Genomic DNA, 24,167 nt, shown 5'->3' on the forward strand with positions numbered 1-24,167 from the left:
TTTCTTCAGGAGTAGCGTGTAACTGGATATCTATGACATCTTGAGTAGGGTCCTTAACTGTCATACATGTAGTCGGATCTGGAGTGTGTGTCTGTGTCGGATTAACTGGAATGTCTGGAGTCTGTGCTGTAAGCTTGGCTGTGCGATCTGCTAGATCGTTACCTTGAGAAATGATGTCAGTAACTTTCGTATGTGCTTTGCATTTCATGATAGCAATGGATGTCGGTAAATGTATGGCATCTAACAGAGCTTGAATAAGGAGACCATGCTGAATCTTGGTTCCATGATAAGTCATGAAACCTCTCTCCTGCCAGAGCACTCCAAAGTCGTGTACGACTCCAAATGCGTAGCGTGAATCTGTGTAAACATTAACTTTCAGGTTCTTAGCGTGTATACAGGCTTGTGTCAGAGCAACTAGCTATGCTGCTTGAGCGGACAGGGTGTCAATACGGTGTGTTTCAATAACTTCGGTGTCGGTAGTCACTGCATATGCGGCGACTAGTTCTCCTGTACTTGTTCTCATACATGAACCATCCACATAAAGTGTCAGGTCGGGATCTGGTAACGGAATATCTGTCAGATCTTGTCTTGGCTTTGTCGTAATGTTAACTACTTCCACACAGTCATGTGCGGCAGAATTTGAAGTAACTGATGGTAACAATGTAGCAGGATTTAAAACGTTGCAGCGTCTGATTTCTATGTGTGGCTGGAACAGTGTCAATTCATAACCTGTTAAACGTGCAATTGTCAAGTGCTGAGTCTGTGTTCGGTTTAAAAGAACTTCCACGGAGTGTGGAACTTGTACTGTCAAGGAATGTCCTAATACTATGGAATCACTTTGTCTGATAGCTAGTGCTGTGGCTGCAACTGACTTGAGACACGCAGGCAGAGCCTGGGCTACAGGATCTAATGTGCTCGAAAAATAAGCACAAGGCTTGTATTGTCCTGCTTGATCTTGTGTGAGAACAGATAATGCTGTACCTTCGCGTTCTGTGACGAAAAGTGTAAAAGGCTTACTGTAGTTTGGTGTAGCTAGAACTGGAGCTTGACATAGGGCTTTCTTTAACTCATTGAAACTGAGTGTATGTTCAGATGTCCAAGGGAGGACAGTCGGTACGGCTGCCTCCTGTGTCGTTAACTGTATCAGTGGCTTGGCTAGGAATGCATACTGAGGAATCCATTGTCGGCAATAAGAAGTGAGGCCGATAAAAGCACGTACCTCCTTCTGGGTCTTGGGCTGAGGAAGACTCGCTATTAACTGGATACGGTCTGGTGTCAACTGCCTACTGCTACGACGAGGATGCCTGACTTCACCTTGGGGGTGCCCAGGAGTGGGCTCCTCACAGGGAAAGGCCAGGAAGGATTCCTCTGCGGTATTCGTACAAGCGCTGAGATGCCTACGGGTAGTCGCGCGCTATAGAAGTGCGTAATCATTTCATTTCATTTCATCATTTCATTTAATTTCCTCCTAAAGAACAAGTTACTTACCTTCGGTAACGCTTTTTCTGGTAGATACTATATCTGCCTGTGGATTCCTCACCTTGTGAATACCCCCTTGCGTCAGCAACATTCGGAAATTCTTTTTTCGTAGCCTCGCGCCGACGTGGACTCCTGACGTCATAGAGACACGACCTCGCTCGCGACTCCGCTGACGTCACCGACGCCTACAATAGGCCCACGCCGGTGTGATGACATCAGTTCCGCCCTTTTTTCCGTGCCATCGAGGCCCACGGACGGACCAATGACAGTAGAAATATACAAGTATACACAGTACACAGTACTCAAGGCAAAACACACAGTGTTAAGCAAAAGCAGGAAAGCAACTGAAACATTTCCTTGACAACAAAATATATATATATTACATCACAGTAAATCTGGCATAGAAGAGTGGACAACGGGGAGGCGGGTGGGTCAGTGAGGAATCCACAGGCAGATATAGTATCTACCAGAAAAAGCGTTACCGAAGGTAAGTAACTTGTTCTTCTGATAGATACATCTGCCGTGTGGATTCCTCACCTTGTGAATAGAGTCCCACAGCAGTCCCCACTCCCGGAGGAGGGTGTCCACTCTTCTAAACCAGGAAATCCTGAAGGACAGAGCGAGCAAAGTGGCCGTCCCTCCTCACTTCGGAATCCAAGCAGTAATGCTTCGCGAAAGTGTGGAGGGAAGACCAAGTTGCCGCCCTACAAATATCCTCAACAGGCACACCTCTAGCCAATGCTGAGGTTGAAGACTTCGCTCTAGTTGAATGAGCCCTTATACCCTCTGGTGGTTCCTTACCGGCCAAAGAGTAGCAGATCTTTATGCAGAGGACGATCCATCTCGATAAAGTTCTTTTATGGACCGCTCTTCCTTTCTTGCAGCCAGCAAATCCAACGAAGAGCTGGTCTTCCAAACGAAAGTCCTTGGATCTCTCCAAGTAAAAGGACACCGCCCTCTTAGGGTCCAGACGGTGCAGTCTCTCCTCCTCCTTGGAAGGGTGAGGGGGAGGATAGAAGGTAGGAAGGGTAATGGACTGTCCTAGATGGAAGGGAGTTACCACCTTAGGCAGAAAAGCAGCCCTGGTCCTAAGAACCATTCTATCAGCATGAATGGTCAGGAATGGGGGCTTGGAACTAAGAGCTTGAAGCTCACTAACCCTCCTTGCCGAGGTTATTGCAACCAGAAAGACTGTCTTAAAGGTAAGAAGCCTCATGGGACATTTGTGGAGAGGCTCAAAGGGAGCACCCATCAAAAAGGTCAATACAAGATTCAAATCCCACTGAGGCACAATGAAAGGTGAAGGAGGGAACATATTATTAAGACCCTTCAAAAACCTTAAGACCACAGGAGACTTAAAAAGAGAAGGCTGGTCAGGCAAACAGAGAAAAGCCGACAGAGCCGACAGGTAACCCTTTACCGTGGCAACCGCCAAACCCTGCCGTGCCAAAGAAAGAGCAAATTGGAGAATATTAGACAAATGGGCCTTCAAAGGATCAACAGACCTTTCCCCACACCACGTGACAAATTTCGACCATCTATAAGAATAGATGGACTTAGTGGAGTCACGCCTGGCTGACAAGATGACATCCACAACGTCAGGCGGGAGGGAAAAGGAATTCAGGTTGCCCCGTTCAATCTCCAGGCATGAAGGTGCAATGTCTGGAGGTGGGGGTGTAGAACCTGCCCCTCCATCAGAGAGAGGAGGTCTGCCCTGAGAGGGAGACGGAGCGGCGGGTGAGAGGAGAGGTGGAGTAGATCTGTATACCACACCCTTCTTGGCCAATCCGGGGCGACCAATATGACTTGGGCCCGGTCTTGGCGAATCTTCCTCAGAACCCGAGGAATCAAGGGTATGGGGGGAAACGCGTAAAGGAGTTGACCTCTCCAACTCAACTGAAACGTGTCCCCCAAGGCTCCTTGCATCGGATACTGGAGACTGCAGAATGACAGGCAGTGCGCATTCTCGCGAGTGGCGAACAGGTCCACCTGAGGAGTCCCCCACATCTGAAAGATGTCGTGAACCACCTCCGGGTGAAGCCTCCACTCGTGGTCGGCAGAGAACTGCCGACTGAGACTGTCTGCACGAACGTTCAGAACCCCGGCCAGATGATTTGCCATCAGACAAATCTGATGGTCCTGAACCCAGGACCAGAGACGCAGAGCCTCTCTGCAGAGACACTGCGACCCTACTCCTCCCTGCTTGTTGATGTACCACATCGCAGTCGTGTTGTCCGTCAGGACTTGAACAGACTGACCGCGAAGGGAAGGGAGGAAGGCCTTGAGCGCCAAACGTATCGCCCGCAATTCTAGAAGGTTGATGTGAAGCAACCTTTCCTCTGGAGACCAAAGGCCCTTGACCTCCAGATCCCCCAGATGAGCACCCCACCCGAGAGTGGATGCATCCGTTATCACTGTGGCCACCGATGGGGGAAGTTGAAAAGGCTTTCCTTGGGACAGATTGCCTTCCACGCCCCACCAAGACAGATCCGCTGCAGCTTCTCTGGAGATCCTCACTGACTCCCTGAGATCTCCGCTGTGCTGATACCACTGCCTGCGGAGACACCACTGGAGCGCCCTCATGTGCCAGCATGCATGGTTGACCAACAGAATGCATGAAGCCATCAGACCGAGCAGGCGAAGGACCTTCAGGACTGGAACGACCGCTCCATTGTAAAACAAAGGAATCATCTCCCGTATGTCGCGAATCCTTTGAGGGGGAGGGAATGCACGACATACGGTTGTGTCCAGTACCGCACCTATGAACAGGTTGCGCTGTGAGGGCACCAGGTGAGACTTGGGTACATTTATTGAAAAACCCAACCTGTACAGCAACTGGGTTGTCTCCCGCAAATGATGGAGCACTCTCTCTGACGACTCCGCTTTGATCAGCCAGTCGTCTAAATAAGGGAATACAGGAATCCCTGACCTTCTGAGATGTGCAGCCACCACTGCCATCACCTTGGTGAAGACTCGAGGCGCAGTAGTAAGTCCAAACGGAAGGACCGCAAACTGGTAGTGCTGCGATCCCACCGTAAAACGGAGATACCTCCTGTGCGACTTCAGGATTGGGATGTGAAAGTAAGCATCCTGCAAGTCGAGTGACACCATCCAGTCTTCTTCTTGCAGCGCTTGAAGAACCTGAGCAAGGGTGAGCATCTTGAATTTCTCCTGTTTCAGATAGAGATTCAAGATCCTGAGATCCAGGATTGGACGAAGCCTGCCATCCTTCTTCGGAATCAGGAAATACCGGGAGTAGCATCCCTGACCCCTTTCCTGCTCTGGGACCACCTCTATCGCACCCTTTCTTATCAGAGTCAAAACTTCCTCTTGCAGAAGAGACAGATGCTCCTCGGAGCAATACCCTTGGCAAGGAGGGAAATTGGGAGGGAATTCCCGAAAGGGAAGGGCATACCCATTTTCTACAAGATTGAGAACCCAAAGATCTGACGTAACCGATTCCCAATCCTGTAGAAAATGGGTAAGCCGGCCCCCAACCGGACCCACATGATCCTGAATGTCGGATCTAGGGCTGCTTCTCAGGGGCAGGAGGGTTGGAGGAAGTGGAGGAGGAAGAGACCTGACGTCCACGAGGACGCACTCTTTGCTTTCCCCTGTAAGACCTGTACAAGGAGTTTTGCTGCTGCTGTTGTTGCTGCTGCTGCTGCTGGCCTTGCCGGAAATTCCGAAAGGCAGGGCGGCCAAAACCTCTGAATCTTCGGCCAGTTGAAGAACCTCTCACTTGAAGACCCAAGGATTTAGCAGTCGCCTTGCAATCTTTAAACCTCTCAAGGGCTGCATCAGCCTTCTTCCCAAAAAGGCCTGAACCATCGAAAGGAAGATCTAATAATGTCGCCTGAACATCAGCCGAAAAGTCAGAAGATTTCAACCAGGCAGACCTCCTAGTAGCGACAGCAGTGCCCATAATGCGCGCCACAGAGTCTACAGTATCCAAACCGCTCTGAATGACCTGGCGAGCCGCTGCCTGAGCGTCAGAGATGACTTCCTCAAAATCCTTCCTGCTGTCATCAGGAATTTTTGGAACAAGAACATGCAAAGAGTCCATCAGAGCGTGTAAATATCTCCCCATCAAGCAAGTGGCATTTGATGACTTCAATGCCATACTGGCAGAGGAGAAGGACTTCTTTGCCACCTGATCCTGCTTCTTTGCCTCCTTTTCAAAAGGAACCTAAGGGAAAGCACTAATGTTCTTCTTGGAGCATGCAGCCTGAATGACCAAACTCTCCGGTGAAGGGTGAGAGGTTAAAAAGGCAGGATCATCAGGGGCAACCCTGTATCTTCTGGCTACACTTTTAGAGACAGCTGGAGCCGACAAAGGTTTTTTCCACACCTCCAGAATGGGCTCTGTTAGAGCCTCATTGAAAGGAAGAAGAGGTTCCACCACTGAACTCGGAGAATGGAGTACTTCAGTCAGAATATTAGATTTGAATTCTGCTGTAGGCAAAGTCAACTTAAGGAGACTGGCAGCCTTTCTCATAATCAAATGATAGGGTTGAACGTCCTTAGAAGGAGTGCTAGAACCTGATGGTAACTCCCACTCTGGAGAGAAATCCAGGCTTCCTGCTTCTGCCAAATCCTCAAAAGTATCTTCATCCAATTCACCCTCCTCAAGGTCAGATTGTGAATCCATAAACCTCCTTTCCTCCAGAAGGCGCTGAGCCTCTCTTCTGGATCTCATCTTGACCCGTTTTGCCCTCGGATCCACCATCGGCTCCGACGGATTCGGAATCGACGTCGGGATCGAATCCGCAGGTTCAGAGGGATGTGTTCTAGGCCGACCCGGAGCAGGCGAAGCCGGAACCGGCGTCGACGGCTTCGGTGGAGCCGGAAAATGCCACGGCGGCGTCGGAGCCGGCATGTAAGGCATAAACGGAGCCGGAGGGTAGGAGTGAGGGACTCCTAAGCTAAAAGCCAAAGGACCCATGGGACCCGAAGGTGCACCAGAGGGGTACCACAACCTCGAAAAGACTCCATACATCGCGTTGAGAAACGCAGAAGGGTCCTGGCCTGGGGCCGGAAATGGTGGCTGAAAACCTTCAGGCCTGTCCCGAGGAGCATTCGGATTCGGCTCACCTAAGGGCTCGGAACCCTCATCCTCATGAGGCTCCTCCTCATCTCGGACCGGGGACGGCACCGGAGATGGACTCGGAGCCGGAGTCGGAGACGGAGCCGGAGACGGCGCCCGTGACTCAGAAGGGGAAGCCTCACCTTCAGGTTCTGGATCCGAAACTTCAATGGTCACTACCTTCGAACGAACCTTCGGTGACCTCGACCTCGACCCCGACTCCTTACCAGAACGACGTCGGGACTCATGTCTCCTCTTCTTATGTTTCCTCTTTTTTGAAACATGATCCGAAGCCGACTTCGAAGACGACCTTCCTCGAGATCCAGACCTGGACCTCGATCTCGACTTCGACCTCGCCCTTCGAGAACGAGACTTCGACGATTTCACCTTTCCAGCTTTCATTTTAGCCACCAGGAGCTTCGCCTCTCTGTCCCTCAGGGCCTTCGGGTTCATCTTCTTACACGAAGAGCAGTCTTCCACATCATGGTCCGAGCTCAAGCACCAGATGCAGTCGCTGTGTGGGTCGGTAATGGACATCATTTTGCCGCATTCTCTGCAGGGCTTGAAGCCGGTCTTTTTTGAAGACATTGTCGAAGAGACAGGATACAGAGACGCAGAAAATGTTAATAATATAGACAACAAAGTATCCGTTGGCTACAGAGATTCCCGATAACCGTTAGCGTCGACGACGCGGAAAAAAGGGAACTGATGTCATCACGCCGGCGTGGGCCTATTGTAGGCGTCGGTGACGTCAGCGGAGTCGCGAGCGAGGTCGTGTCTCTATGACGTCAGGAGTCCACGTCGGCGCGAGGCTACGAAAAAAGAATTTCCGAATGTTGCTGACGCAAGGGGGTATTCACAAGGTGAGGAATCCACACGGCAGATGTATCTATCAGAATATGATCTCAGTTCTTCTCCTCTGTCCAACATCAGCAAAGATAACTCTCTTTCCACCTCAGTTGCACCAACAACCTCTCTCAACCACCATCTATCTCCACCTTTAACTCTTGAACCCCAATAACCCCGCCGCACCCCCACCTCTCCTTGCCCTCCCTCGCCAATTGCACTCCATCCTGTATCCATCGAGCCACCTAACATTTCGTGCTCAACCCGACTCTCTCTGGAAAATAAATTAGAATCTCTCATCTCCTCTATCTCCCAGCTTGAAGCCACCATCACACTCTTAAGTACTGAGATGTCCACCTTTCCAAACAACCCCATTCCCTTGGCAAATATTCACTTCCCCAAACTCCAGAGGAGTACCTTGCTCCCGAGCCCCAAAAAAGCCAGTCACAATCTGTCTTTTGCAGACATCGCTAACTTACTGACTCGTTACAAGACTTCTAACGCACCCCCCTTCCACTTTCCTCTCCAAGTAAGTCTACTCCGTGCACTATTCCGACCATCTCTCCTGTCAGATCTAAACATCACCCTTATTCTTCCCTGGCACCCTCTTGCAAGAACATTATCCCTATCACCCCTCAAAGCCTAAACGCCCCGTCACCAAAACAGTCTCGTCAGAGTTGTGCTGTTTGCTCCACAACGGCAGATCTGCAATTAAACACAAACTGGAAATTTCCGACACCATCATTCTCCATAATCTTGACTTGCTCTTCCTCACCGAGACCTGGTTCAACGACACCTCTCATACTATGTTTGATCTTCTGTTACCCACCGACTACTCTATCTTTAGAAATGACAGAACAGACAAAATTGGGGGAGGTGTTGCTATTATCTTCAGAAACTCCCTTCAACTTAAGGCTTTCCCTAACAGCTCCTTCCGTTCATTCGAATGCCCGTCTCTGGAGCTTCAAATCCAACACTGCTCACCCTCAGATTTCATGCCATTTATCACGCGCCTGGGGACTGCCCTTCTGTTTTTGGAGGAACTCACCGACTTTATCAGTTGCCCATACTCTCAAAGTGACAGACAGATGTTCCTGGGAGACTTTAACCTTCACTGGGGCTCTTTGGAAGAGTCGTCTGCCAATCGGCTTGTCACTTTTCTCTCAGAAAATGATCTTATCCAACACTGCACCGAAACAACACACTCCAAGAGCTCAATCCTGGACCTGGTTATATCTAAAGCAGCCATGCTTACTATTGCTGTCCCTATTCATGTAGACTGGTCTGACAACTTTCTCACCCCGTTCTCGCTGCACCTATCTCACTCTGTAACTCTTGGCCAACCTAAAAGGACTACTACAGGGTCCCATAACACTAAAATGATTGACCTTGACACTCTTTGAGATTCTGCTATGCTTGCACCTCCAAGGCTTGACCCTAACTTGCATGTCAACGATCTTACCTACCAATGCCTCTCAGTCCTTGCAGTCGAAATTGATAATGTCGCTCGACTTCAAAGCAAAAGGAAAAGGCCTATTCCTTCAGCACCTTGGTTCAATAAATCCTTTATGAAGAAAGGAAGAACCTGAGAATCCTGGAAAAACAATGGAGACAATCTCCACTCACCAGTAATCTTTCCATTCTACGCTCAGCAAGATCAAAATATCACAAACACATCTTCCATGAAAAATCATCACACATACAGAACCCTCCTCGACTCAGCCAAAAACAGACCCAAAAAACTATTTGACCTCATCAAAAATCCAAACTGCTCTCCCCCAACCATCAAGCCTGACGATTCTCCAAAGAAAGCAGCAGAATTCACTATACTCTTTAATGAAAAAGTGAAATCATTGGTGGATCAGATCATTCATCCTACCCCCCTAGAGGAGCGCAAATCCTTAGTCATTTTGCAGAACTTTGACATCATCTCTGAAGATGCCCTCCTCAAATGCATCCTCAAAACAAAACCCTCTATATTTGCATGATCGAACTGTCAATATGAACACGCTGCCGTGATTGCCGACAAGTGTGCCTATCATATACATAAATGTTCATTAATTAGAATAGTTAATGAAAACGGTTCTCAAGTTTTAGGAATACAAAGTATAAAACCTTAGACCTGTGATATATCCGGGACACGCTCTGATTGAATGATGTACATGTTATAAAACCACGCCGCCGGGCCCCAGGGTTGTCGGCTAAAAGGCTGTGTTATTTTGAAAATTGTGAGACGGACATTATCCTCAACGTAGCCGGCCCTTGGGGTTGTAGGCTTTAAGATGTATATTTACATAATCCATACTAATATTATAAAGAGAGAGCCCAGACCTTTGAGGCGGGTAAACTCTGGAACCACATTTCCAATCGGAACACCCAATACAGCATTGCAAACGACAGTATCAGCAGATAGACATAGGCTATACAGCAGCCCAAAATATACATTAGCAGGGGAAAAGAACATTTTGTACAAAGTAGTCCGTTGTGGGCGTGTGCATTGTGCTGTAAAGCGATGGGCGCGGTATTCGGCAAAAGACTGCGGAATTATACCGCTTGCGAGAAGCGTTCTGTGTGGGACTAGCGTTCCAATACGAGTGGGCGTGTCCTTTAGCATTGTTGTGGGCGTTGGATGTTGCCGCGATGTTGTGCGTATAAGTGGCGTAGGCTGGAGCGGACAAACACGTTCGGGGATGGAGTGAACACACGCATAGGCTGGAGCGGAAAAAAAACCGGTCGAGGCTGGAGCGGACACAATTCGCATATTGCAGTGGCGTCAGCTACAGCGGACAAACACGGTCGCGGCTGGAGCGTGTTAAGGTACATATTGCAGTGGTGTCGGCTACAGTGGACAAACACGTTTGCGGCTGGAGCGTGTTAAGGTTTTGAAATACAGTATTATTACCTACCCGAACCATTGAAGACATTCTGTTTTCATGCCCGGACAACGCCGGGACAGGCTGCTAGTTGTAGAATAAAGGTATTTTAAAAAAAAACAACAAAAAAAAACCTCTAACCATTCTTCCGACCCCATCCAAAGTAACATCGCAATTGACTTCTACACCCACACTCTTTCCTATTGGACCAGTCTGGTTAACCTCTTCCTCAGCCAAGGCTCCCTTCCTGCTGCCCTCAAAACAGGACCGGTTACCCCTCTTCTTAAAAACCCCCACAGCTGATGCGAACAACCATAAAAACTTCCGCCCCATCACTAACCTCGCAAAACAACTTACCATATATATTAAGGATAATAATCTTCTTGACAATTTCCAGTCCAGTTTCATTCAAAACTGCAGCACCGAAACAGCCCTGCTGCAAGTGCTCGACGATGTGCTGAGTATACTCGATTCGGGGAGTCTTGTTTTGCGTAAACTCGATTCAGGGGAGTCTTGTTTTCTAATTCTTCTAGACCTCTCTGCTGCCTTTGACACTGTTAATCACAACAATCTCCTTAACACTCTTCAACAGAGAAGGGGTTTGGAAGGCACTGTGCTTAAATGGTTTGCCTCTTTCCTTTCGGACAGATCCCAAATGGTCAAAATAGCGAACAGTCTTTCGTCTCCATTGGCGGTAGGTCAAGGCGTCCCTCAAGGTTCTATCATTGCACCTACTTTGTTCAATCTTTTATTGGAACCATTGGGAAATATCCTAAGTAAATCTGGGATCCTTTACCATCCCTATGCGGATGACACAAATCTACCTCAAGGTGTCCTCCACACTTGATCTCTCAATCCTCAACTCTACTCTCAACTGTATCCAAAACTGGTTGTTAACTCATCAACTCGTTCTGAATCCTTCCAAAACTGAATTCCTCCTCCTCTCTCTCTCCTCCTCCTGTTTAATCTTGGATGGATCAGCTGGATTTACTCAACAATAAACCTATCAATGACAGCGCAAAATCCCTTGGTGTCATACATGACAAAAGGCTCAATCTACAACCCCACATCAATTTCATTACAAAGTCGGCTCAATATCAACTGCGCCTCCTCTGGGGGATTCAACGTTTCTTTCCGGAGCAAGACCTAAAAACTTGGTTCAATCTCTGGTTCTCTCTAGATTAGACTATTGCAATTCTCTTCTTGCTGGCCTCCCCAAATCTCACCTTTCCCCTCTTAAATCTATTCTCCATGCAGCGGCTCGTTTTATATTTGGGGCCAAAATAAGTGACCATATCACACCTATTTTGTCTTCTCTTCGATGGCTTCCCATCGAGGCAAGATCTATCTACAAGACTGCCCGCATCACCCACAAAGCCTTGCACTCCTCCTCTCCTCGCTACCTGGCGAATAAACTGAAAATCTCTGGAGGCTCAAGACGATCTCGTAATGCGGAACATGTACTGCTTGGGCCCCCACTTTCAAAAGGGAAAGATCGATGGCCCAATCCATCTCAGGCGATGCGGTCAGAATCTGGAACTCGCTCCTGTCGCAGCTCCGTACCACCACCTCTATCCGGATCTTCAAATCCGACCTCAAATCTCTCCTCTTCCTGAGACACTTTCAGAATTAATACACCCCTTTTCATGTCCCTCAAGGAAGTTCTTTCACTATTGAAAATGTGTAACCTTTGCCGGTACAATCTGCATCCGTTTGTGTTTTATGTGTTTTTTGTGTGACTGCCATCTCTTGTTTTATTTGACCCTTTCTTGTTTCTCGCTTGTTTCTGTAACGTGTAAATATGTAATATTCTCCTCATGTAAGGTGCTTGGTTCTATTGTGTAGCCAAGGGGGGGGGGGCAGAGACTGAAGCTGAGGGGGGGGGGCAGAGACTGAAGCTGAGAGGGGGGGGCAGAGACTGAAGCTGAGAGGGGGGGACAGAGACTGAAGCTGAGGGGGGGGACAGAGACTGAAGCTGAGGGGGGGGGGCAGAGACTGAAGCGGAGAGAGGGGGGCAGAGACTGAAGCTGAGAGAGGGGGGGCAGAGACTGAAGCTGAGAGAGGGGGGGCAGAGACTGAAGCTGAGAGAGGGGGGGCAGAGACTGAAGCTGAGAGAGGGGGGGCAGAGACTGAAGCTGAGAGAGGGGGGGCAGAGACTGAAGCTGAGAGAGGGGGGGCAGAGACTGAAGCTGAGAGAGGGGGGGCAGAGACTGAAGCTGAGAGAGGGGGGGCAGAGACTGAAGCTGAGAGAGGGGGGGCAGAGACAAGCTGAGAGAGGGGGGGCAGAGACTGAAGCTGAGAGGGGGGCAGAGACTGAAGCTGAGAGGGGGGGGGGGCAGAGACTGAAGCCAAGAAGGGGGGGCAGAGACTGAAGCTGAGAGGGGGGGCAGAGACTGAAGCGGAGAGAGGGGGGCAGAGACTGAAGCTGAGGGGGGGGGAGAGACTGAAGCCAAGGGAGGGGGGGCAGAGACTGAAGCTGAGAGAGGGGGGGCAGAGACTGAAGCTGAGAGAGGGGGGGGCAGAGACTGAAGCTGAGAGGGGGGGGCAGAGACTGAAGCTGAGAGGGGGGGCAGAGACTGAAGCTGAGAGAGGGGGGGCAGAGACTGAAGCTGAGAGAGGGGGGGGCAGAGACTGAAGCTGAGAGGGGGGGGCAGAGACTGAAGCTGAGAGGGGGCAGAGACTGAAGCTGAGAGAGGGGGGGCAGAGACTGAAGCTGAGAGAGGGGGGGGCAGAGACTGAAGCTGAGAGAGGGGGGGCAGAGACTGAAGCTGAGAGAGGGGGGCAGAGACTGAAGCTGAGAGAGGGGGGGCAGAGACTGAAGCTGAGAGGGGGGGCAGAGACTGAAGCTGAGAGAGGGGGGGCAGAGACTGAAGCTGAGAGAGGGGGGGCAGAGACTGAAGCTGAGAGAGGGGGGGGCAGAGACTGAAGCTGAGAGAGGGGGGGCAGAGACTGAAGCGGAGAGAAGGGGGGCAGAGACTGAAGCTGAGAGGGGGGGCAGAGACTGAAGCTGAGAGGGGGGGGCAGAGACTGAAGCCAAGAAGGGGGGGCAGAGACTGAAGCTGAGAGGGGGGGGGGCAGAGACTGAAGCTGAGAGGGGGGGGCAGAGACTGAAGCTGAGGGAGGGGGGGCAGAGACTGAAGCTGAGAGAGGGGGGGCAGAGACTGAAGCTGAGGGGGGGCAGAGACTGAAGCCATGGGGGGGCAGAGACTGAAGCTGAGAGAGGGGGGGGGGCAGAGACTGAAGCTGAGAGGGGGGGCAGAGACTGAAGCTGAGAGAGGGGGGGCAGAGACTGAAGCTGAGAGAGGGGGGGCAGAGACTGAAGCTGAGAGAGGGGGGGCAAAGACTGAAGCTGAGAGAGGGGGGGCAGAGACTGAAGCTGAGAGAGGGGGGCAGAGACTGAAGCTGAGAGAGGGGGGCAGAGACTGAAGCTGAGAGAGGGGGGGGCAGAGACTGAAGCTGAGAGGGGGGGGCAGAGACTGAAGCTGAGAGAGGGGGGGCAGAGACTGAAGCTGAGAGAGGGGGGCAGAGACTGAAGCTGAGAGAGGGGGGGGCAGAGACTGAAGCTGAGAGGGGGGGGCAGAGACTGAAGCTGAGAGAGGGGGGGGCAGAGACTGAAGCTGAGAGAGGGGGGGCAGAGACTGAAGCTGAGAGAGGGGGGGGGCAAAGACTGAAGCTGAGAGAGGGGGGCAGAGACTGAAGCTGAGAGAGGGGGGGCAGAGACTGAAGCTGAGGGGGGGGCAGAGACTGAAGCTGAGAGAGGGGGCAGAGACTGAAGCTGAGAGAGGGGGGCAGAGACTGAAGCTGAGAGAGGGGGGCAGAGACTGAAGCTGAGAGAGGGGGGCAGAGACTGAAGCTGAGAGAGGGGGGGCAAAGACTGAAGCTGAGAGAGGGGGGGCAGAGACTGAAGCTGAGGGGGGGGCAGAGACTGAAGCTGAGAGAGGGGGCAGAGACTGAAGCCAAGAGGGGGGGCAGAGACTGGAGCCATGGAGGAGGGTTTGGGGGGGCAGCAAGAGGTACCTTCTGAGCTCGCGCAGGGGGGGTCTCCACCGCCAGAGAGCCCACAGGGGCCGATTTCTGGGTTCTTTCTCTTGCACAACGAAGTTCTTCTTCTAGGCGCTTGCACTGCAGAGGGAGAAAAGAGAAACTCTACTTAGGGGAGTCTCAGAGTTCAGCACTCTCTTATTCCAGCCCCAAACGGGGGTAGAACTGAACTAAAAGTGTACCCCCCCATAGACTTCAGTGATGTAACATTGATGGCAGCACCCCAACTGTGAAAACTGTTCCAGAACCACTGCCCTCTCCCCAACCCTCCACTCTCCACGAGAGCCGGAGTCGGCCCCCCCTTGTATATCCCCCCAGCCTCCCTCTCAGGAGTCTGCCCCCCTTGTATATCCCCCCAACCTCCCTCCGAAGAGTCTGCCCCCCCTTGTATATCCCCCCAGCCTCCCTCCGAAGAGTCTGCTCCCCCTTGTATATCCCCCCAGCCTCCCTTCGAGGAGTCTGCCCCCCTTGCATATCCCCCCAGCATCGTTCCGAGGAGTCTCCTCCCCTTGTATATCCCCCAGCCTCCCTCCGAGGAGTCTGCCCCCCCTTGTATATTCCCCCAGCCTCCCGTCGAGGAGTCTGCCCCCCTCGTATATCCCCCCAGCCTCCCTTCGAGGAGTCTGCCCACCTTGTATATCCCCCCAGCCTCCCTTCGAGGTGTCTGCCCCCCTTGTATATCCCCCAGCCTCCCTCCGAGGAGTCTGCCCTCCCTTGTATATCCCCTGTTGGACTTGGCCCTTCTGGCAGGTTCACCCCTAAACTTTTAGCTTTTAATGGTGACCTGGTGATGGTGATTTTTGGTTTCTGCGCACTTTCACTGTGTCCCAGTGGAAAGTACGTGCGCACTCTGAGTGCATGTGGTGAGATAGGCCTGCCCTCCCATAGGAATGCATGGGGAATGTATGTGTCCCTGGTAGTTCCTGCTGCGTGGGGTGTGCAGGCTTGAGTCTGGTATGTGCGGACTCGTGTGATTGAATGCTGCCAATGATGCATGCGGTGTGTATGTGTCTAGTGTGGAAGTGCCACTTCTAGAAGTGTGCCTGTCTGTGCTGTAAAGGTGCTGGCGTGTGATTGGCTGGAGCTGGCTGGGGTGCCAGGCTCCATGAGTCATGATGGGTCTGCCCGGTGGCGAGTGTGGCGATTAGCATGTGTGATGTGAGGGAGTGGTGCACCTGGGTCCTGAATAGGGCTTGGCTTTCCCCCACACAATGGTGGCTCCGCCCCCTGTGGTGCGTCTAACGACCCTAGCCCTGGCAGTGAATAGAGAGGGGCTGAGCACATCAATGGTGCTCACAAACCAGCTGCGACTGGTTTTTCCCCTCACCCTGAAGCCAGACAAAGGATTTCATGTATAAAAAGGGGCTGTGTCTCCTTGAAAAATGTTCTCTTCCAGGATCCTATCTGAGAGGGGCTGCTGGTGCTGGGCGCCAGGAGGACCACCACTTGGACTGCCTCCCTGCCTGGAGGCCCAGTGAGCTGGCTCTGGGCCCAACCTTGCCCCCCCCCATCTTGCTGCATTCTGAAGGAGTTCTGTTTGCTGGACTTTTTGGTTCCTGCTAGCGCTTGGGAGCGCTTTATGGTCCACTTATAGCGCTGGGGAGCGCTGCTTATTATCCTGTAGCGCTGGGAGAGCTTTGTTCTGGCCACAAGCGCCTGGAAGCGCTGTATTCATACTTGTAGTGCTGGGGGAGCGCTTTATTTGCTTTGGCCGGTGCCCACCCGGCATTGCCCGCTAGAGTACGCTGCGTACGCTAGAAGCGTGCAGAAACGCACACCGCCGCCAGCGTACACCAGAGCACGCTCCGTACGATAGAAGCGTACGAAGGCGTACTGAGGCCCGCATTGCCCCTTTGTTCCGTGTACGCTTGATGCGTACTGCACCGCACCTATTTCGCCAGAATCCAAAGGCCGGGCCGCACAGAGGTACGCCTCAAACCCAGGGCCTGCCCCGAAGCGAGAAGAGCCGCCGCAGAGCCGGAGACGAGACCCGGTGAGTGCGTTACAGGAGGGAGGGGGGGGGCGTCGGGGCAAATTGCCGGTGCCCGCCCCTCCCGTGCCGGGGCATTACTTGAGTTTGGAGCCCACGAGGGGCTACAGCCGCACAGAGAATTTGCGAGTCCCCAGAGGGGGGACTCCAGCAAAGCAGGATCATTTGGTTGAGCCCCGAGAGGCTCGAGCCGCCACAGTTGTTCACGGGTCCCCGTGAGGGACTCCACCGTGACCCAAGCACAGGGGAGGGTCGAACGGCCCCAGCTGGCAGCGGGCCGCTGGCCGCTCCCCCCAATACTCGAGGCTCGGGGGCATTTCATTTACTGAGAGCCACGAGGGTTTAGGGGCATCACTTTTGTTTTAGAGCCCAGAGAGGCTCCCAGCCCACATTGTTGTTTAGAGCCCAGGGAGGCTCAGGGGGCCATCATTTAGTTCAGAGCCTGGAAGGCTCCAACGTTGTCCCCACCATTATTGCTACTGCTGCCCAGCACTTAGTGGGCAGCTGCCACGTTTAGGCCCCTGACTTTGGGACACAGGGCGTCCTAGCCCCAACAAGGCCAGTTGGCCTAGGGACTGCCACAGGAGGTGGCTTATGTGAGTACTGCGCAATTGTTCTTACACCGCTGAATGTTGTTAGGCATCATGTGTTTTCCTTCCCTGCACTTCTGAATGTGTTTTGATGCGTCATGTGCCTTTTCCTTACACAGCTGAATGTATGGTTATGCATCATCTGTTAAATGTTCCTATACCTATACCCCTAAATGTATGGTGATACTTAGGTGGTTGTTTTTCTCCTAGTACAGGTGTTGCTAGTGAGGTCCTGGTTCCCTGCGTAATATTCACCTAAGGTGGTTAGGGTTGCGTAGGTGGTACTTACCTGGTACCAGTAGTTACTGGTTGTATGCTAAAGTGATTATTATTCTATGATCTACAACGTGCTACTTCTAACAGTATTTCTAGTTCTAAAAGTGCTGATTCCTGACAGTGGTCCAGGTGGCCCTGTCTGGTACATATCTCCTGTAAATTCTGCCCGTGCCTGTTGGCACATTGTAAAGTGTGTGTTTTTATCTAATGTGTTTTGGTGTAATACAAAGGCTATTTTTATACCTAACCTTGTGTGGAGTTTCCTTTGTGGTGGGCCTTGGGTGTTGTTGCTGGGGGTGCATGCGCAAACACTTAACTCACATTGCCTCCGAGTCTAGCCTTACTGCTCGTGCTACGTTAACAAGGGGGTGAGCAGGGGTTATCTTGGCGTGTAACTCCCTTGCCTTGACGTAGAAGTGGTGGTCTCTGACTGACTTTGGCGCAAGCCCTGGCCAGCCAGGGATCCCATTTCTAACATCCCCCCCAGCCTTCCTCCGAGGAGTCTACCCCCCTTGTATATCTCCCCAGTCTCCCTCTGAGGTGTCTGCCCCCCCTGTATATCCCCCCAGCCTCCCTCCGAGGCGTCTGCCCCCCTTGTATATCCCCCCAGTCTCCCTCCGAGGAGTCTGCCCCCCCTTGTATATCCCCCCAGCCTCCCTCCGAGGAGTCTGGCCCCCTTGTATACACCCCCAGCCTCCCTTCGAGGAGTCTGCCCCCCTTGTATATACCCCCAGGCCTCCCTCCGAGGAGTCTGCCCCCCCCTTGTATGTCCCCCCAGCCTCCCTTCGAGGAGTCTGCCCCCCTTGTATATCCCCCCAGCCTCCCTCCGAGGAGTCTGCCCCCCCTTGTATATCCCCCCAGCCTCCCTCCGAGGAGTCTATCCCCCAGCCTCCCTCCGAGGAGTCTGCCCCCCTTGTATATCCCCCCAGCCTCCCTCCGAGGAGACTGCCCCCCTTGTATGTCACCCCCAGCCTTCCTCCCAGGAGTCTGCCCCCCTTGTATATCCCCCCATCCTCCCTCCGAGGAGTCTGCCCCCCCTTGTATATCCCCCAGCCTCCCTCCGAGGAGTCTGCCCCCCTTGTATGTCCCCCCCCCAGCCTCCCTCCGAGGAGTCTGCCCCCCTTGTATATCCCCCTAGCATCCCTCCGAGGAGTCTGCCCCCCTTGTATATCCCCCCCAGCCTCCCTCCGAGGAGTCTGCCCACCCCCTTGTATATCCCCCCAGCCTCCCTCCGAGGAGTCTGCCCCCCTTGTATATACCCCCAGACTCCCTCCGAGGAGTGTGCCCCCCTTGTATATCCCCCCAGCCTCCCTCTGGGGAGTCTGCCCCCCTTGATTGTCCCCCCAGACTCCCTCCGAGGAGTCTGCCCTCCTTGTATATCCCCCAGCCTCCCTCCGAGGAGTCTGCCCCCCCTTGTATATCCCCCAGCCTCCCTCCGAGGAGTCTGCCCCCCCTTGTATATCCTCCCCAGCCTCCCTCCGCGGAGTCTGCCCCCCTTGTATATCCCCCAGCCTCCCTCTGAGGAGTCTGCCCCCCTTGTATATCCCCCAGCCTCCCTCCGAGGAGTCTGCCCCCCCTTGTATATCCCCCCCAGCCTCCCTCTGACGAGTCTGCCCCCCCTTGTATATCTCCCCCCAGCCTCCCTCCATGGAGTCTACCCCCCTTATATATCCTCACAGCCTCCCTCTGAGGAGTCTGCCCACCTTGTATATCCCCCCCAGCCTCCCTCCGAGGAGTCTCCTCCCCTTGTATATCCCCCCAGCCTCCCTCCGAGGAGTCTGCCCCTCTTGTATATCCCCCAGCCTTCCTCCGAGGAGTCTGCCCCCTTGTATATCCCCCAGCCTCCCTCCGAGGAGTCTGCCCCCCTTGTATATCCCCCCCAGCCTCCCTCCGAGGAGTCTGCCCCCCTTGTATATCCCCTCAGCCTCCCTCCGAGGAGTCTGCCCCCCTTGTATATCCCCCCAGCCTCCCTTCGAGGAGTCTGCCCCCTTATATATCCCCCAGCCTCCCTCCGAGGAGTCTGCCCCCCTTGCATGCCCCCAGCCTCCCTCAGTGCCCCCTTACCTGCTCCCCAGCCTCCTCCTGAGGAGTCTACCCCCTGTAGCGCGGCAGCCACGTGGAGAGAGGGCCGCTGCGCTGCTTTAAAAGAGGTACACCACACTTGGGTTATTGGCTTGGCCGGAAGACCCCGAGCAGTCTTCTGCTGTTCATTTATCCCCTCGGGTAGCACCCGCCCGAGGGGGTGTATGCAGTGTGTGTAAATGGTTACATTGTAAGTGAGAGCCCGGATGGCTCTCTACATCCCTCCTTTCTTTCGGTACCAGACCATCGGGTCATCCCCGTTCAAGGAGACGCATATACAAAGTCTTTCAGTCTTTGACTTGGTGCAGAGTTCAGTCGGAGACCATACCTCTGGCTCCGGGAGCTGGAACTGACCACTGCACTGGACGGAATATTCACTGATGAATCAGGGGCTCCATCAGAACAGGCTGACCCCACCACGGGGGCCGCGCCGTCGTTTATCTGTCTGGATCCCTCCGGTGAAGGGCTCACCGTTCCTGGCGAGGCAGGTAGGGATAGACTCAGGATCATCTCGGGATAATCGAACACTTCGTGTCGAGGCTCATTCTTGCCCGACTTCTTGAAGCTGGACACATTCCTCGTGACGGACCTCTGAGCACTGACCATGGTCCCTTGAATGTCCACGACGGTCCACGCCTCCGGCTTGTAGGGCGTCCAGACTTCCAACCGGGGTGTAGGTCTTTGATCACTACCCGGTCTCCCACTCGTAGCTGGGGTTCTTGTGCCCGACGGGTTTCAATGACCTTGCGGTTCGTCCTCATTCTCCTTGCCTAAAACGCTTCATTGTCTCGCTCCGAGGGCACCCACGCCGGGTCTGACGGGATACTATCTCGCGGGGGCTGCTTGAACAGCAGGTGAGATGGCGCACACTTAGTGGTGCTGTGAGGCGTCTGTCGATAGGCACCAAGGAATTGGTCCTGAGCTGTCTCGGCATCTTCCCCTTGGTCCACGACAATGCGCAGTGCTCGGTTTAGTGTCCGCCTCAGACGATCCACCTCCCCGTTGGCTTGGGGCCACAGCGGGGTGATCTTCCGGTGATGAATTGCTTTGCTCTCAAGGTACTCCTGGAATTCTTGGCCCTGGAACGGAGGTCCATTGTCTGACTTGACTTCCTCGGGCAGTCCCATCATCGCAAATGTCTTGTCTAGAACTCTCTTTACATGAGTGAACACAGTTGACGCTACCACCTCCACAATGGGGAACTTTGAAAATGAGTCTATCATGACCAACATGTGACGTCCATCGGGGAAACTCCCAAAAACCAGGCTTACTTTGGCCCAGGGGGTCTCACAAGGTTCTTCGGTAATCACTGGCGCCGGGTCTCCCCCTGTGATAGTGCAGGCATGGCACGGCCCCACCATCTCTTACACCATGGAGTCCATCGATGGAAAACCAGACCTTGCTGCGCAGCCTGGCCTTCGTTTGGCCATCCCCTGGTGGCCGACATGCGCCAGTGTAAGAATCCGCTTCTGTAGCTTCTCTGGAACCACGATCAGGTGTCCCCATAGAACAACTCCTTGCTCCCCCTCACTGAGCTCATGTCGGACTTGCCAGAGCTGTTGTCAGGCATGGCTAATCTCCGTCCGGAGAGGGTGGGTTCCATCCATGGAGTGTGCCCATCCATTATTCTCCAGTGCAGCTTTCACCCGGGACAACGTTTCATCTTTGTGGGTGGCACAGCCAATCTCTTCGAGCGTCATAGCTGTGGGACACGACCCTTGCGACACCAGGTTTACGAACGCCTCAGTTTTGCACGCATCAGCCGGCAGATCTGCGGGCGACGTTGACTCAGGTTGACGGGACAGATAGTCAGACGGGTTGTGGGCTCCAGGACGGTACACGAACTTGAGGTTGTACGACTGCAGCTGCCCTGCCCATCGTTCAATTCTCGGGGGTGCCAGCCGGGACGCAAAGAGCAGTTGCAGAGGCTTGTGGACGGTCACAACCTGGAACTCCTGGCCGCTCAGGTAAAGGTGAAAATGCTGGCACACCCACTTGTTGCCCAGTGCCTCCCTCTCAATTTGGGCGTATCTGATCTCCAAGTCGGTGAGGGCTTTGCTTGCGTAGGCTACTGGACTCCAGACCTCAGAGCCATGTTCCTGAAGGAGGACCTCTCCTAGGCCCACTGGGCTGGCGTCAACGACCAGTTCCGTGTGCCGCCCTGGATGGAAGTAGGCCATCACTATCTTGTCCAGCAGCCCTGCTTTGATGTCATTGAACGCTTTGTTGGCAGCCCCGGTCCACTCCCACTTGTGATCATGGCGTGTGAGGGTCCGGAGCGGCTCTGACAGGGCAGCAAGGTTCGGAATGAAACGCTCACAATAGGTGGCCATGCAGAGAAAACTCCTTACTTCTGTGGGGTTCTTCGGCGTGCTGGATGCGCGGATGGCCGCGGCCTTCTTGGGGTCCACTCGGAGTCCCTCCCGGGTGAAGGTATACACGAAGAAATCAACCGTTTCTTGATAAAACATGCACTTAGACATGTGCAGGGTTAAGCCGCAGTCTACCAGTCTCTTCAGAGTGGCTCGGAGATGATCGTGGTGATCTTCTAGTGTCTTCGAGAATACCAGTATGTCATCACTAAGGTTTATCACGCCTTGCAGCCCAGAAAGTGTTTCTCTGATGGCATTCTGGAAGATTTCGGCCGCCGACGACACCCCAAAGCTGAGCCTCTTGTATCTTCTGAGGCCAAAGTGCGTAGAGAAGGTGGTGATATACCTGCTCTCGGGCTCACGTTGCAGAGGATTGTAGCCGGCGTTCAAATCCAGCTTGGAAAACCACTTGGCTACGTTGAGGTCTGCCACTATGTTGTCCATGGTGGGAGTAAGATGGCTCTCGCTTTCGACAGCCATGTTTGGCAGCCTCATGTCCACGCAGAGCTGGATGGCTCCTGGCTGCTTGGGTTTGGGAGCCATGACCAGCGGGGACACCCATGAGGTTGTGCCAGAGACTTTCTCAATCAGGTCGAGATCTTCAAGCTTCCTCAGCTCTTCTTCCACTTGCAGGCGAAGATTGAACGGCACCCTCCGGTGCCTGAGGGCGACTGGTCTCACAGAGGGGTCAATGTGAAGTTTTAATTTCTAGCCCTTGAGCTTCCCTAGTCCTTTGAACAGAGCCGGGAATTCCCTCAAGATGGCTTCGGCTTGTGTGAGTCATGGATCTGGTTGGCAAAGAAAACGAGTCCCAGGTCCTCAGCTGTGTGGCAGCTGAGCAGTGTCCCTTTTCTTCCTTCTGTGATGTGGAACCTGGTTTCCGTGGTGTAGTTTCTGCTGGCGACTTTGGCCTGGATGATTCCTCTGAGAGGAAGCGGGTCAGTCCCTCCATACGTATAGATCTGGGCCCTGGAGGGTGTAAGCGGGGGTCGAGGTGACAGGCAGTCGTGTTGCTCCGAGTCCATCATGTTGACAGAGGCGCCGGTGTCGATGAGGGCTTGAACATCCGTGCCTTTCACTGAGACGGAGCACATAGGAGGTGGTCTTCGGCAACGGTCCGTCATGCTGACATATGACACCACAAACACTTCGACGTCCAACAGCTCGTGGGACCAGGCCAGGACCAGGATCGCGTCCAGCGAGATTCCAGGATTTATTTATTTAATTTATTTTTGGGTTTGTATAGCACTGGAATCGACTCCCGAAGGAGTATCTCTGCGCTTTGGCGGATGCTAGGGAGGATTGTGGACTGACGTGGTTAGTAAGTGAGAAACAAGAGAGTTTTTAGCACTTTCTTGAATGTCGTATCTTCCGAACAGAGTCTCAGAGAGTCAGGAAGTTCGTTCCATAGACGAGGACCGAGGTAAGAGAGAGCCTTCCCTCCCAGTCTAGTCCTCTATGATAGGTACTTCAAGAAGATTTTTACTACTGGAGCGCAGGGGAGTGTAGGAAATGAATTTGTCGGCCAGGTAGGATGGGCCCAGATCGTGTAGAGCTTTGTGGATAATGCAGCAGACTTTGAACCTAATCCGTTGGCGGATGGGCAGCCAGTGGAGCTTCACTAGTAGAGGGCGCGATGGTGTCCTAGGAGGTGCATTCTGGACCAGTCTGGCTGCAGTATTCTGGACTATTTGAAGTCTGATCAGCAGAGAGTCATTAGCTGAGATCAGAAGCCCATTACAGTAGTCCAGGTGATTGATGACTAAAGCCTGGACTAAAGTTTTACGGGTAGAGTCCGGGAGTAATGGAAAGACTCTCCAGAGCATTCCAATTGTGTGGAAGCATGAGCCAGCCGTCTGTGTTACTTGTTCTTTTAGACTAAGAGCCTGGTCTAATCCAATGCCTACATTTTTTACAACTAATTTAGGGGCAGGATTGGGGCCCAGATCTGAAGGCCACCAGTCCGGGGTCCACAAAAGGGGAGCATCACCGAACAGCATCACTTCTGTTTTTCCTACGTTGCATTGCAAAAAGTTGTTTGCCATCCACTGGGACACAGCTCGCATTCCATCAGAGAAGGCCCTTTGGACCGTCGTAGTTAGTTTACTGAATGGGAAAAGGAGCTGTTTGTCATCAGCATAGGAAACAGGGATGAACTCGAAGGTCCTTAGGAGACTGGCCAAAGGGGCAACATAGATATTAAATAATGTAGGGCTCAAACAAGAGCCCTGTGGCACCCCTTGGTTAGTTCCATGGGAGTAGAGCGATAAGGACTGAGGTGGACACTGCAATAGGATGACGAAGATTCAGCTTCCGCAGGAGTTTGGAGTAGCATCCCAGAATGATTTGGTCCTGTATCTCCTCCCAGTGGTCCGCGAATGTGCACGTGCTGGCCGGCCGGTGTAGCACGCATAAAACATGTCGACAGACTCAGAGTCCATCTGCCACGCCCTCTTGAACTTTTCAAAGTCGGGGTTGAGTTGGGGTCAAAGTGCCTGTTAAGCGCGGTGACCGCTGCTTCGTAGTGGTCGT

At 53.1% G+C, this 24,167-nt stretch overlaps 1 protein-coding gene across 2 annotated transcripts in view; it reads right to left on the minus strand.

Moving 5' to 3' along the window:
- MIPOL1 (mirror-image polydactyly 1) overlaps positions 1 to 24,167 on the minus strand; it is a 680,101-nt gene that overhangs the window by 261,988 nt on the left and 393,946 nt on the right. For both annotated transcript variants that reach the window (XR_013600818.1, XM_078659355.1), the window contains exon 11: positions 14,302 to 14,406. Coding sequence is in view for 1 of the 2 variants with exons in the window: in XM_078659355.1 (XP_078515481.1) it covers positions 14,302 to 14,406 (105 nt within the window). In the remaining variant the exon portion in view is untranslated. The remainder of the gene's footprint in view (positions 1 to 14,301; positions 14,407 to 24,167) is intronic.

The sequence above is a fragment of the Lissotriton helveticus genome, chromosome 9 (assembly GCF_964261635.1).
Source record: "Lissotriton helveticus chromosome 9, aLisHel1.1, whole genome shotgun sequence".
Classification (NCBI taxonomy): Eukaryota; Metazoa; Chordata; class Amphibia; order Caudata; family Salamandridae; genus Lissotriton; species Lissotriton helveticus.